Raw genomic sequence first — 15841 nt, forward strand, 5'->3', positions numbered from 1 at the left:
CCCGTTTCTGTGGCTGAGTAGGTCAATGATTTCATTTTACTTTGTTTCTTGTGATGTTTACAAGTACAGTGTTCTCTTCTTTAAAGTAGTTAATGTTACTTCTTTTGTGATTGCTGTTGCCACAGTCATTTTGATGTTATATTATCTTCAACATGCTATATAGAAATACGAGTAAGCTGAAATTTTTGAGCCTGGTTTCATATATTGTCTGTATAGTTGGTAGCTTTTCATTAGTAGTAAGTAGTCAGGACGGCGTTTTTGTTTCATTTTGGAGCTTCTGGAGAAACTCGCTGTGGTCTTTCTTTCCCCGGATGGCCACGCGTTCCTCGTCTGTGGTCACACTCATTTCTGCAGTCCTGGCCGTGGTCGTGGTTCCTGGAGAGCTAAGTGTTTAGAAACTGTCTAGTACTTGAATGTAGTGTGGCAGTAGTAACCCTTTGAAGTCCTCCGATCCGGGCTGGGATCTCCTCTTTGCTACACACTCCTTCCCAGCCGGGGGCTCGAGGACTGATGGCCTCCCTGACACTGTATCAGAGAGGTGGTGTAGGGGGTAGGTGAGGGGCAGTGTAGGAGTACATGAGGGATGTTGTAAAATACTTAGTATGATCCTGCACAGAAAATGACATTTTACTGCCCCCCTGGCCCCCCTCCCAAACTGGTACTGATATTCTTATGAAAGCTTATTGTGAACCATATGCAGAATTTGTTGAGTTTTTTTTTTTTTTTTATAAAAATTTTTTTTTAACTTTATTTTTGAAGGGCACTTGGGTGGCTCAGTTGGTTAAGCGTCTGACTTCGGCTCAAGTAATGATCTCACGGTTCGTGGGTTTGAGCCCCCGCATCGGACTCTGTGCTGACAGCCAGCTCAGAGCCTGGAGCCTGTTTCAGATTCTGTATCTCCCTCTCTCTCTGACCCTCCCCTGCTCACGCTGTCTCTCTCTCTCTCTCAGAAATAAATAAAACATAAAAAAAGTTTTTTTAACTTTATTTTTGAAAGACAGAGACAGAGCGCTAGTCCGGGAGGGCCAGAGAGGGAGGGAGGGAGACACAGATTCTGAAGCAGGCTCCAGGCTGAGTTGTCAGCACAGAGCCCGATGTGGGGATTGAAACCATGAACTGTGAGATCATGACTTGAGCTGGAGTTGGATGTTTAACTGATATAGCCACTCCCAGGAGCTCCAAAATTTTTTTTTTTTAAATTTTTAATCTTTATTTTTGAGAGAGAGACAGAGTGCAAGCAGGGGAGGAACAGAGAGAGAGGGAGACACAGAATCTGAAGCAGGCTCCAGGCTCTGAGCTGTCAGCACAGAGTCCCATGTGGGGCTTGAAACCATAAACTGTGAGATCATGACCTGAGCCAAAGTCAGGTGCTTACCTGACTGAGCCACCCAGGTGCCCTGAAATTTTTTTAAAGTTTGTTAATTTTGAGAGAGACCATGTGCGTGAGTGCACATGTGAGTGGAGAGGGGGGCAGAGAGAGTGAGAAAGAATCCCAAACAGGGCTTGATCTCAGGAACTGGGAGATCATGACCTGAGCCAAAATCAAGAGTTGGACACTTAACAGACTGAGCCACCCAGGCACCCATTTGGTGTCATTTTTAAACAATTAGTGTACAAGTTAAGGTTTTCATACTGTCTTTGAGATTATCTCCAGGGCCCTCGCGCACCTTCTCCTTACCCATTGTAGTACTTCTCTTGTTGCATTACTAATAATATCTACCATTTTATTGAATGCTTGGTGTATGTTAAAACTTTGATTTTTTAATGTTACCAATAAATACGAAGAAGGCATTATTATACCATTAAACTGATGAAGAAACATAGGTGTGGTAAGAAAAAGTAACGTGCCCACCCAGCTGGACAGGAAGAGACCTTGGGCCTGTCTGACTCCACAGCCCTTGCCCTTCAACACCACGTGGCCTGTTTGGCATTTTCCTTTTTACTCCTGTTTCTTCCAGTAGACCTAAGCTTTCTGAAAGTAGGAGTTGGGTATTGTGTATTCCATGTTCACATTTTTTCTAACACCTCTTTAGAAGCAATGTGTAATATCCAAAAGTGTCAATGTAAGTGAAACCTAATGATATTAAGAATCTTTTCTTACTGGAAATAACAGTTTACCATTTTGATGGGAACCCTGAAGCAGTAAGACTTGCTCTTCTGCCCATTGCCAGTCTCTTTGCCATGATCGCAGTTGGCGGGCACTATATTTGTCCTTGCATTAGTGTTAGCAGAGTGTTCATCCTAATCTTCTTATCAGGTCACAAGCTTTTCTCATCGTTGCATTCCCTAGCTCGCTGCTCTGTATGATAAGCGCTCAATACATATTTGATTTTAATTTATTTCAGTGCATTAATATTTATCTGAAGAATATTTAGATTGTTGTAGACAGAAATACAACGTTTGCTTACTTGGCTCTTACCTCCCTTCCTCCCCTCCCTACTTTTCCTCTAATAATAGGACCAGTGTTTTTGCTTTAGGTTTCTAAAAAGAGTTCAGGTGTTTTGGTGTTTGTTAATCTGAAAAATTCAGACTCTAGAATTTTTTTTTCTTCTGTTGAAGTAGAAAACGTTCTGAACAACGGATAGCATTTTTATACTGCTGGCACATAGTGCTAAGTGTCTATTGCTGAAATTGATTTCCCTATTTTTTAAATGAGTTTAGAAACTCAAGGGTAGGGATTTTTTTTTCTCTTTTATACTTTCCTGTATCTGTGGCTTCCAGCACAGTCTTAGGCAGATAGTAGGTACAAAAGCAATATTTGGTTGTTGAGTGCTTGGACCACTGGTATCTGTGATGTTGTGGGAGGAACATGGGGTTATGGAGATAGACGTTGGAGGCTCACTTGGCCGCTGCTGTTGAGGAAGTTACTTGGTCAGTTCTGCTGAACTTCCCACTCTTGGAAAATAATGGTGGTAACGCCCCACTACCTTGCTGAAAGTGCTTTGTCATGCGCACATGGTGCTCTGTGATCACTAAGGATGCTGTGCGAAGCTTAGGTCCGTCCTGTTCTTATCAGCACTTCATTTACTCTGCTCCTCTGCAAATCTGGACTCAGTCTTACATGTTTTGGCCAGTACTGGGTCTTCCGCTGACGTTTAGTATATGACTGCATGCATGAATGATGCCTCCTGCATGAGCAAAGTGGAGAAGTCATCTCTTGCATAACCTTACTCTATGAGATGGTAGTAAAAGCCTGCTTAGATCTGAGTTCTTTTAACTTCTGGCTCAAGCGGTCTTTCATACAATATCTTGGCTTCTAAATAATACAAGTGTACACTTAAACAGAGACACACCTATCTCAGTTTCATAAAGCATGGGAATCATTTTATAGTGGCTCCAGACCAACATTCCTGTTATTAGTTTGCAGGACAAGAAAGCCGATCCCTCTCACTTCCATGGTTCTTTCCAGATAGCTGATGTGCTTTACCCAAGGCCATGTAGGCACGTGAGTGTGAGACTTGGAATGTACCCAGATGTTCTGGATCCCAGTCCATCGCTCTTGTCAAGATACCACCAACTGTGAAACTATTATAGAGCAGGCTTGGGGCATTTTTGAAATTCCTGGACATCCCTTCAGCTTTTCCCCCTCAATAGTGTAGTTCCTCATGTGACACGTTACGTAGATACACGTACTGGCAGCAGACTGTCTTTCAAGACCATGGGCTGGGGCTGTGGATGACGGGGCCAGGCAGTGGCAGTGTGGGGTGTGCCATGCAGAGAGTGGTGGGAGATGAGGTCAGAAAGGAGGTAAAGAGGGTATGGGTTATATGTTTGCTTAAAGGCTGAATCTGGTAGGTTTTGTGGGTGTGTGTGTAGAAGCACACACTTGCCCCTGAAGGACTGGATACGGAACTTTGGAATAATTCTTGAATATATTCATTTTGACCTGGTGTCTTTGGGGAGGGGAGAGGAAATTTAACTTTTTCATTTCTTAATTAGTGATTGAATTTATATACCTTTTTTTTTTATTGGTGTCAGTTTGAAGTTTTTCTTTTTCCTTTAAATAACTCGTTCAGAAACCTGAATTTCCAGGTCAGTTTACAGTATGAATAATCTCGGTACTTTGTGTTTTTATTCCTTCTTGAACAGGAGTGTGTTGCTGCTGCTCTGCCTTGCGTCCTCGCTACAAGCGCCTGGTGGACAACATATTTCCCGAAGACCCAAAAGTAATTTGATCTACATCTACTGATCCTTCTCTTTGCTGACCCATCCTTCCCCCCGCTCACCTCCCTAAGGTTTCCCTAGCTTCATTTCTCTACTTTTACCCCTGAGTCTCACCATGTACACTGCTATTTTTGTACTTACCTTTTTCTACTTTGAAATGACCCATGCTTGCTTGTCTACTTTTCAGATCATTTCCATAGATTAGTCTCAATGTGGCATGATGGATGGATGGCAGTCTCTTATCTAGATAGTTCCTGTATTGAAGACTTAAGAATTTATGAGCTAGTGCCAGATTATTTGTACGAAATGCTAAGAATACAACTGTGAGCACAGACAAGGCTTTCTGCTCTCGCCCAGCTCACAGACCAGGAAGTTGGCAATTACAGTATTGTCTGAAAGAATGCTGTGCTAGAGAAAGGAAGCCCAGGGTGCTCCTGGAGCAGGTCGGGATGATACCGAATGTGGGCTTGGAGAGCAGAGGCCTTAAGGAAATGAAGTCTGAGCTCCACTCCAGAGAATAAGTAGGTTGACCGCTCAGTTCGCAGGAGAGAATTGAGAAGCAAAGGAAGAATATTCCAGACAGAGTTTGTTCTCTTTTTACTTAAATGCTTAAAAATTTTTTATAACCGTTAACTTTATTGTGGAAGATTACGGTTTTCAAAGAAGCTGTATTTGAATGGTTTTGTTTGACACGGTCCTAAATTTTCTAAATCTCCTTTAGTCTAGTGTTAAATAGATATGAACCAAAAAATGTTACATGGGTTTGATTTCCCAAATTTGTTTTAAAATGTAGTCAGAGTGCCTGACCAGCTCAGTCGGGAGAGCGTGCGACTCTTGATCTTGGGGTTCGAGTCCCATGTTAGGTGTAGAGATTACTCTAAAATTAAAAAATAAAAACTTTAAAAAATAAATAAAATGTAGCTAATTACAGAAACCTTTTGGTTATTTTAACATTAATTTATATATTTCATGGTATATGAGATACCTGTTTTTAATGAAATCTGATTTAAACATAGTCATTTAGAAGAGATTAATCGGTTACATACTGTTGGCTGCCAGATAGCGTGGGTAATTTGTGACAGATAAAAGCCGTAAGATATGACATGGTACCTGCCTTTAGTAGCTTTCCATCCATCAACTGACATAAAGCAAAAGCATACTAAATATTAAGTCATAATGCATAAATTAGTAAGCAAAATGTTAAGTAAAACAGGTGGTAAAGTTTTTGCCTTTAAAGCAGAGAGGTTTTCTTGTGGGTTGGCAATCTCGGAGAAGCATTCTCAGAGGAAGTAAGATTTGCAAAGCTTTGAAGGATGTATGCCAGGACATATGCCATCGGGAGAAGGGAGATTAGTTTCTTTGTTGCAAGCTAGGGGCCTGAAGAGAAAAGGCAGAGGGGGTGCAGGAGAAAGCAAGGGGTACATTTGAGACCAAAAACCTTGAGGCAAAGGTTTAAATTGCCTCATTGTAGAGGGCAATGGTTGGTAATCGTGTTGACCACGATTTCTGATTTGGAATTCCAGACTTGTCATTTAATAGACTGAATATTCAAATCATTTCCTTGAGGAGTCTGGGACATATCGTTACTAGAGATAAGGTGGAGGCCACATTATGGAGGAATGTGAATGACATACAAGGCTTCTGCTTTATCTACTTTAATTCGTCACAGGCAGCGAGGGGGTTTTGAACACTTGATCACAGGAGTAATGATAGGTAGGTTAGATTAGCGATGGCAGGTAGAGAATGGTTATATAAAGAATCTTTATTTTTGCCAGGAATTGACTGACTGATTGATTGATTGATTGCCAAATATTTAAATAAGATTTGTTTAAATGGAAATTTAAAAAAAATGTACATGAACCTTGCATACATGTGGCAGTCATAACCTATTGACCTTACTTGTTATTATTATTAATTAATTGAACAACAACCAAAAGATCTTGTGGGTCTAAAATAGATGAGGCAGTAGGTGCCCAGAGTGCAGAGGTCTATATGTTACAGTCCCTGCCTTCGAAGACTGATCTACTGAGGGGGCCAAATGACCAAACCATTTCTTATAATTATATTAGCCATGTGATCTTAGGCAAGTGCCTCAGTTTCTCATCATGAAATGGAAATTATAGAGAGTAGCTATTCTATAAGGTTCTCATGAAGATGAAATGAGTTAAAATAAGTCTTTGCTCACCCTCTCTTCCCTAGTGCCCACGACAGTGCCTGGCACATGGTTAGCACTTGGTTAGCATTTGCTTCCTAGTGAAAAGTAGCATGATGGAGCACAATAGAGATAAGTGCAGTGAGCGGAAGGAACATACCCCAGAGCCTCTCACCCAGGCTTGGGAGGGGCGGGGGGAGGGCGCACCGAAGGCTGTGGGAGGACTCTGAGTGCGACCTGCAGGGTGAGTAGGGGTTACCCAGGTGAGCCAGAGAAGCATCCTTAGGCAGAGGTGAGCCGAGTGACCGGAGTCCAGAAAGAGTCAAATGGTAGGATCCCATTGATGCCTGCTGCTCTTTATAACGCAGAACAGCAGAGCGCTGGTTGCCTGGAGAGGGAGAAACGGGCTGCAAGGGACAGGAGTCTTTTGCAAATGATGGAGATGTTTTTTTTACTGGTGGCTTCATAAATTTATGACTGTCGTAGTTCAAATCATATTGGGTGTAGTTTATTTAATTTTTTTTAATGTTTTTATTTCTGAGAGAGAGACAGAGCACAAGCTGGGGAAGGGCAGAGCAAGAGGGGGACACAGAATCCAAAGCAGGCTCCAGGCTCTAAGCCATCAGCACCGAGCCTGATGAGGGGCTTGAACTCATGGACCGCAAGATCATGATCTGAGCCGAAGTCAGATGCTTAACCGACTGAGCCACCCAGGTGCTCCAATTCTTTATTTTATTTTTAAAAAATTTAATGTTTATTTTTATTTATTTTGTGAGAGAGAGAATGAAAGAGCGAGAGAGAGTGTGCGCCGAGGAGGGACAGAGAGAGGGAGAGAGAATCTCATGCAGAGCCTGATGGGGGACTTGATCCCTCAAACATGAGATCATGACCTGAGCCAAAACCAGGAGTCCCCACTTAACTGACTGAGCTACCCAGGCGCCCCTTGGGTGTAGTTAACTGTGTATAAGTTATTCCTCAGTAAAATTAGTGAGGGATTAAAAAAAAACCATGTATGAGAGGCAGTCCTATTTAACTGATGATGCGGAGGAACCAGTGCAGAGGGAGAGGTCAGAAAACCAGGGGGTTACCTTGCTGGCTCAGTCGGTTGAGTGTTTGACTTTGGCTCAGGTCACGATCTCACAGTTGGTGAATTCAGGCCCCACATCCTGCTTTGCGCTGATAGCACAGAGCCTGCTTGGGATTCTGTGGCTCCCTTTCTCCCTGCCCTTCCCCCACTAGTGAGCGCTCGCTCACTCTCTTTCTCTCTCTCAAATAAATAACCATTAAAAATTTTTTTTTAACCACCACCACCACCACCACCACAACAAAAAAAACAGGAAAGAGGCTAACTGATGGAGTCAGATCCCGGGCCATGTGAGGCAGACGTTTCTCTAAGATGAGTCCTTTGAAAATAGGGGTCTTTGTTCTGCGCGGGGCAGGCTCTCTTCATGCAGGCTCTGATGGCCTTCTGGGCTAGTTAATTCTTTGCTGTTGGGCTGTTCTGTGCCTTGCGGGGTGTTTATTAGCACCCGGGGCCTCTACCAGAGATGCTGGTACAGCACCCAGCTGTGACGACCCAAAATGTCTCCACACAGTGCCCTGCGGGGGGAGGTCTTCCTGGTTGAGGACCCCTGGTCTAGAGGACACTGGGAAAACGGGGGGTGGGGGTGCCAGGAAATCCTAGCCTGATGGCTTCCATCTTCCCTGAGGGAGAGGAGAAGAGCTCATTTGATGTCAGAGAGGGAGGAGAGGTGGCAAAAGGAGCAGGGTTGAGGAAAAACAGGTATGAGGGGCTGACTCCACCGGCGGTGGAGCAGGGGCACGGCAGAGTAGCCAGAGACATGGAGGGGCCAGGTGAAAACGCAAGTTACAAAATTTTTGGTTGTAGTTTCCCCATTTAACATATTTTTATTTATTTATTTTTTATGGTTTTATTTCTGAGAGAGAGAGAGACAGCGTGAGCAGGGGAGGGGCAGAGAGAGAGGGAGTCACAGAATCTGAAACAGGCTCCAGGCTCTGAGCTGGCAGTCAGCACAGAGCCCGACGCGGGGCTCGAACCCACGAACAGTGAGATCATGACCTGAGCTTAAGTCGGATGCTTAACCGACTGAGCCACCCAGGCGCACCAATAATTCTTTTTTTTTTTTTTTTTTTTTTTTAAGTAATCTCCATACCCCATGTGGCTCATGAACTCACTACTCCAAGATCAAGAGTCACATGCTCTTCCGACAGAGCCAGACAGACTGAGCCAGCCAGGCTCCCCTAACATAATTTTTCTGTCTTCCTTTCTACCTCCTCTGATAATCCTAAGCAACACTTAGTTTCTTCCAAAAACTTTAGGCTGATCATTGATTTGTTGTCTAAGCGTAGGGAGAACTGTCAGACCTGTGGCTTGGGTCTCCTTTTAGAGGGCAGAGACTAACACAAGTTTGCTGATCCCACACGAGGAGCCTCTTGTTTTAATATGTTGGCTAAGCAGAGAAACGTGCAGTTCTTAATATAGTCTCATTTATTAATTAAGGTTTATAATGGTATCAGCCACTTTGAATCATTTTAACAACATGTTCACTGTTGTATATGTAAAGGAGTAAAATTGGCTTAACGTAAGTGTAAAATTTTTTTTAACATTTAAATATATATTTATTATTGAGAGAGAGAGAGGCAGAGTGAAAGTGAGTAAGGGACAGATTGCGAGGAAGACTCAGAATCCGAAGCAGGCTCGTGTCTGAGCTGTCAGCACACAGCCCGATGCGGGGCTCGAACTCAAAAACTATGAGATCATAAACTGAGTCAAAGTTGGATGCTTAACTGACTGAGCCACCCAGGCACCCCTACAATTTTAAAATTGAAACAAACTTGTTTGAAATCTTTTCACATTTTAAAATACATCTCATTCCCTACATATTGTGGTTAGTTGAGCAGTCTCTATTTAGGAAGATGTTTTTGCAGTAATTCATCACCTATGAAGGTATATTTAAATATTCTGCCTAAATGGAGCATTTGTTTAACTTTCTGAAAATTCTGTATCTAGAACAGTGACTGTTTGCCATAAAAGGAGGGTATCACCAGAAAGGTTCAGCATAAAGGATGGATTTAATCACAAATCCAGAAGGGGGCCTGTGAGGCAAGCAATGCTTAGAAATAAAGTATTTATGAAAACGTAGATAGCCTACTTATCTCGTTCTTCTTACTTTTAGGATGGCCTCGTTAAAGCGGACATGGAGAAATTGACATTTTATGCAGTATCTGCTCCAGAGAAATTGGATCGAATTGGTTCTTATTTAGCAGAAAGGTTGAGCAGGGATGTTGTCAGACATCGCTCTGGGTGAGAAAACTAATTGTTGCTAATACTGTATCTGAAAATTCCTCCTCGACTAAATCAGTCTATAAATTGTTTTGTCATCTGGTCATGCATAGATGCTCTGTGGGGGATAAAACTTCGTAACATTTTAAAGGGAAATATGTAATAACATATAGATGCTTGCAGCTTTTATTACCTTCCTGATGGTCATGTTTTAAGAACAGAATCATGTAAGTTAATGGAGTCCCCTTTACCTTAAGCATCCATTAATTTTTGATATTTCAGTATTTCTCTAATGGAAATAGTAGAATTTGACTCTCTTAATATATTAGCACAATATTGTAATTTGGAAATCAGTCTCTAAATTTGAAGCAAACAGAAAGATTTTGTTAAACGACTGATTTTTACCCATCAGTGGAATAATAAAAGAGATACTAAAAGAGAACTACATTAGGCTTAGATATTAAAGGTCCAGAGAATGTAAGCATGCTGATTTGGAACCATGCTGACTATATTCCTACCTATATAGATCTACGATCTTAATCTAGTCTCTGTGCTTCAACAGTAGTAGCTTGGATAATTTGGATTATAAATACCTTTGCATATTCATTTTCTGATCCTAGTTTCCTAGAGTACTCCATTCTTCAAGTGATGCTGGTTTTCTCTACTTCAGAATTGTTAACCACCTAGAACACTGCAGTGAGTCTTGGTACAAAAAGTTCTGTAGTTTTTGAAGCAAAGGTATCTAAAGTCAATTTTTAGTATGAGCTTTAAAATCTGATGAATTATAAGGTTAAATTTATGAGCTGTTTATTGATGGTATCCTGTTGTTGCTGGTTATGTTTTTATATACTTACATTTACAGATATAAGTAGGTTATATTGGAAATTTTGGACACATTGCTTATAGGAACAGTTTTGGGTTAGAGACAAAGATATATGGTTAGAAGTCTGGAAAATAGTAGATGTCCATGTTTACAAAGAAAAATATTTACAAAGCTAATGTTGGAGCTCTAGAAGAGTTTGGAGAGGAGGAGAAAATGGCATCGCTTTATATACCTCAGCATGAGGGTTATTGTATAATCTCAGATCATCAGTGCGATCATTAGTGTGAGCAGTAAGTTTTCACTTAGAAACTACTAAATTTACCTTTCTCTCTTCTGTGCATTGACATTTAATTATTCCAATAGAAAGCATCTACGAGAATTTGGAGAGCTAGAAGTGCTTTGACATTATTTTTCTCTTATACTTAGGTATGTTTTAATTGCCATGGAAGCGCTAGACCAGCTGCTTATGGCCTGCCATTCTCAGAGCATCAAGCCGTTTGTCGAAAGCTTTCTTCATATGGTAGCCAAGCTGCTAGAATCAGGGGAGCCGAAGCTTCAAGTGCTTGGAACAAATTCTGTGAGTAAAACCTTCTCTTAACTTTCAGATTAATAAGCATATTGAGAATTGATCTCTTAGAATGTTTTTAAATTTTTTTTAACATTTTATTTCTTTTTGAGAGACAGAGCATGAGCGGGGGAGGGGCAGAGAGAGAGGGAGACACAGAATCAGAAGCAGCTCCAGGCTCTGGGCTGGCAGCACAGAGCCTGACATGGGGCTTGAACCCATGAACTGTGTGTTAATGACCTGAGCTATAGTTGAACTTTCAACCGACTGAGCCCCCTCCTGGTGCCCCGACTCTTAGAATGTTGTTACCTGGTAGAGACACGTGTACTGTGGGCGGGGCGCTTGGACGGACAGCACAGGTGCAGATTAGAACACTGTCTCTGGGGGCTCCTGGCTGGTTCCGTTGGGGGAGTTTGTGACTCCTCATCTCGAGGTTGTGTGTTGGAGCCCACGTGGAGTATAGAGATTTTTTAAAAATAAAATCTTAAAAAAAAAAAAAAGAGAATAACACCGTCTCTATCTTTTTTGGTTGCTCTTTATGAAATCTGTGCTCCTACCCAATCATAAAGAGCATCGGAAAATCTATCGGCCATAAAGTTCCAAGTTACGTATGCTCAGTGGCAGCAGGAGCTGCTTCTGTCAATGGTCCAGGATCTGTACTCCTACTTGTGACTTTCAGGAAATGAAGAGAGAATAAATAAAGTTTCTCCTTCTAAACATTTTCCAGAACATTCAACTTTTTAAAGGTCATTTAAAAATGTTCTGATTTACTTAAAAGTAATATGCTTCTTGTAGCAAATGTGGAAAACCGAGAAAATACGGAAGAGTAAACATGACATTTGTAATTCCAGTTTCCAGAAGTAATCCTTCAATCTTTTTCTTTTTTAAATATAAATTAGAAAGTGGGGAACATGTTATAGATAGACTTTGTGTGTTTCTTTTTCCACTTAGATTTTTTTAACATTTCCTGATAGAACTTAAGGTTTATTTTTATGAAAAATACAAATACTTGGTTTAATGTTTTCTGAAATATCACGTGGCCAGTGTGTAGTATGAGAATCTTGAAAATTGGAGTCTGACCCCTGCACGCCAGTGCCCGTTTCGCTACTTACTATCACTGTAGACAAATGGTTTCACCTCTTGAGTCTCAGTGTTGCCACCTGTAAGATGGGGAGAAAGGTCCCCTCCTCACAGGGCTGTTCGCACGATTGAGCAGGAACTCGTGTGAGCCACCCAGCATGGTGCCTGGCACAGAGTAGGTGATGAACGTCCATTTAACTGCAACAGGGAGTAGTATTTGGGGCCCTTTCCTAGATCATATGACTCATAAAATTATCATTTAAGACCAGTGACTTAGCTCTGGCAGAATTAACTTAAAATGCCTTGGTATCATCATTTCATTTTTTCACATCTATTCTGTCCTTAGTTTTTAGGAAAGTGTTGGTAAATCTCGTTAAGTAATTCTTTCGGTGGCAGCCTTTCCAGCCATCAGTCTGTATCCCAGCAGGTGTTGATATATGTAACTCCGTAAGTAAAGTCACCCTGTAGCTTCACGTGGTCCAGTACCCAGAAGTAGTGCATCACTGGTGAACGGAAAGTTAATGAGCAAAGTACATAATAAGGAAGCTTAGGGCCAGGTCTGTGACACATGTAGGATATTTAAAACTTTCCAAATATATAGATACTTCTTTTTTTTTAATATATCTTGAAGGGAGATAGAATACATTTTACCATCTCAGTATTTTTCTTCTCTGTTGAGTGTACATTTCTATCAGTTTATGTCCCTTTTCTTGACTCATCTTGTTGGTATAAGTATTACTCATTCCTGTGTTGTGTCACAACTGTCAAGGAAGATTTGCTGCCTATGATTAAGGAGTAAAAGTTTCTGCGGGTTTGGGCCCAACTGAGGTTATCATTGAAGCACTGTCTGTATCTAGGAAATGTAGAAGAGCTTCAGAGGAAGACCTTTCCTTCTTTCACAGTAGGCTCCCTCACTCAAAAGAAACTGGATTAAAGAGTTAAATATAGTATTTATAATGCTATCTTCTTGATTTTCTAAAGTTTATTAAAAATCCTTTTTTTTTTTTTTTAAGTTTATATTTGAGAGAGAGAGAGAACATGAGCAGGGGAGGGGCAGAGATGGGGAGAGACAGAATCCCAAGCAGGCTCTGTGCTGTGAGTGCGGAACCCAGCACGAGGCCTGAACCCACGAATGGTGAGGTCATGACCTGAATCGAAACCAAGAGTTGGAGACTTAACTGGCTGAGCCACCCAGAAATCCCAAAAGGAACTTTCAATTATAATTTTAATTTAATTTAATTTTTTGTTTTTGTTTTTTATTTTTTTAATGTTTATTTTCGAGAGAGAGAGAGAGAGAGAGAGACAGCGCATGAATGGGGGAGGGGCAGAAAGTGAAGGGGACACAGTCTGAAGGAGGCTTCAGGCTCTGAGCTGTCAGCACAGATCTCAACGTGGGGCTCAAACTCACAAACTGCAAGATTATGACCTGGGCCGGAGTAAGGGATCCTGGGTGATCGGTTAGGCATCTAGCTCTTGATTTCGGCTCAGGTCATGATCTCGCAGTCTGAGAGAATGAGCCCTGCACCTGGCTTTGTGCCATCCGTGCAGAGCCTCTTTGGTGTTCTGTCTCTCTTCCTCCCTTCCTGCCCATCCTGCTCTCTCTTTCTCCTTCAAAATAAATAATAAAGTCATAAAAATTCCTTTTGTATGTACGTGGCATTTATGATATTTTATATATTTATTTGCTGATTATTTGGCTAGTTCTTGTTAATGTAACGAATAATGGATGAAAGTAATGTGTTCCATACCTTCAAAAAGGTGATAACGTGTTTATATTGTTTTGTTTTTTAGTTTGTCAAATTTGCAAATATTGAAGAAGACACACCATCCTATCACAGACGTTATGACTTTTTTGTATCTCGCTTCAGTGCCATGTGTCATTCCTGTCACAGTGATCCAGAAATACGAACAGAGTATGTATTGCTTTACTCTGGGACATGCAGAGTGGTTTATTGATGAGCGCTCTGTTTGTATATTACATAATGATTACCAAAGGAGATGGGAAAATGTTTGCTTTATTCCTAAAGTATGACTTTCTCTGGCTGTTTGAAGGACCGCCTGAGTAGCTAGACTGAGGGTGGTTTCTCAACTTAGAATAAACTTCGCAGTCTCTCCTATCACCTGGCGTGCCCTTTCCACTCCCCCTGCCCCGTGTCAGGGTCTGTCATCCCGTTATTTCTTGTTCCTTTTGGTCTAATCCAACCACACAGTCTGTTTGCTGTCCCTGAATGCATCAGGCACAGTTCTTCAAGGCCTTTGGACTAAGTGGTCTCTGTCTAGAATGATGGCCCAGATACCCCCGGGGCTGTTTACCCCTTTGTTCAGCTTTCTGCTCATGTGTCACCTTCTCAGGGGAGTCTTCCCCGCTTGCCTTTTATTGATTCAATATCAGCCATCCCATCCCATCCCCAGTTCCTCTTTTATCTTCTTCTTATCTCTGCTGCTTGTTCCTCCATGGAGTATGAATTCCAGGAGGACAGAGCCCTTTCTTTGAGGACTTTTCTATCACTAGTACTTTGAATAGTGCCGAGCACATATAGGCTCTCAATAAGTACTTGCTGAGTGAATACATAAGGAAACTGAATGAAAGAATGAATGTCTATTACCAAATCATTGTCAGTCTGAAGTTATCATAACAACTGATTCAGGTATTTTTAAACATTTCTTCTAGATACTTCCAGTAGTCTGGAATCAAATACTCCTGTACAAACACAGTCTATAGATTGATATTTATGTGGAAATGAGAGGCTTTAAGTTAATAATTACAATCAAAATGACCTTGGTAAATATATAAAGTAGTTTGAGCTTTACCATACTACACTAATACAAAGTAACCTAAATTCCGACAGTTATTATCGGCACTTTACAGTCAAGATTTAGGACGTTTGTAATTTCTACTTTTAAAATGCAAGAATGTGCAAAAATATAACTAACTGGCTTTTAGTGTGCTAGCTGTAGTGTTGGTTTACACAAACCAGAACAAATGTCAAAAGCTATTTTAACTTGGAGAAAGAAAGTTGAGGTGATTCAATAGTTTTCAGATACATACGTACTGTCTGACACGCCATATGTATAATTTTCCCTCAGTTTAGTACTGGCGGTTTAGATTCTCTGCTATACCTTTATTATGAGTATAAAGCCTTAGAAAGGTAGAGATAACTGAAACTGTCTCATTAATTTCCTCTTTCTTCCAACAGTTATTAAAATCTTTTTTTCTACCTAAAGGACGTTTTAAAAATGTTTTATATAGTTTGTCCCTGTTCTCAGAGGCTGACATTAACTTGTTAACGGGGCAAAAAGGTATAAAGAGTAGTGAAAGAAAAGGACAGTTTTTTTTCAAGATTTTGACAATTCTTTTTTAAAGTAAAATAAATTTGCAAAATGCAGAATTTTTTTGGTTTGGTATAAGCTATACACGGACGTTTCTCAAATTTTGGTTGAAGTGAGTTTTACATATAAACCAGTACAGGTGAACCGTGTCTGTGATATCCGTAACATTTATGAAAGGATATATTTAAGAAGTTCAGAAATTTATTATGGTGTCTTATTTTTAGGTATTTACTGCCCCCTAGTGAAAGATTTTGTCTTTTGAACATATTTTCACGTAACGTTTTTCTTTAATATTTACAAAAGGAAACATGAAGTTTTGTAAATATAAGTGAAAAGCCTTGCAGTACTTTTTTCTAATTCTGGGTCTTTCCAGAATTACATGATATTTGAAATTCCACAGTGACATTTCGTTTGAGTCCCTGA

At 40.9% G+C, this 15841-nt stretch overlaps 1 protein-coding gene across 1 annotated transcript in view; it reads left to right on the forward strand.

Annotated features, from left to right (window-relative positions):
- Positions 1 to 4085: 4085 nt before the first annotated feature.
- EFR3A (EFR3 homolog A) overlaps positions 4086 to 15841 on the forward strand; it is a 62980-nt gene continuing 51224 nt past the window's right edge. Inside the window, exons 1-4 of the mRNA XM_077750033.1 lie at positions 4086 to 4166; positions 9514 to 9641; positions 10870 to 11020; positions 13880 to 14001. Coding sequence (XP_077606159.1) covers positions 9535 to 9641; positions 10870 to 11020; positions 13880 to 14001 — 380 coding nt within the window. The 5' untranslated portion in view covers positions 4086 to 4166; positions 9514 to 9534. The remainder of the gene's footprint in view (positions 4167 to 9513; positions 9642 to 10869; positions 11021 to 13879; positions 14002 to 15841) is intronic.

This window comes from Crocuta crocuta, unplaced genomic scaffold (genome assembly GCF_008692635.1).
Source record: "Crocuta crocuta isolate KB4526 unplaced genomic scaffold, BGI_CrCroc_1.0 scaffold119, whole genome shotgun sequence".
NCBI lineage: Eukaryota > Metazoa > Chordata > Mammalia > Carnivora > Hyaenidae > Crocuta > Crocuta crocuta.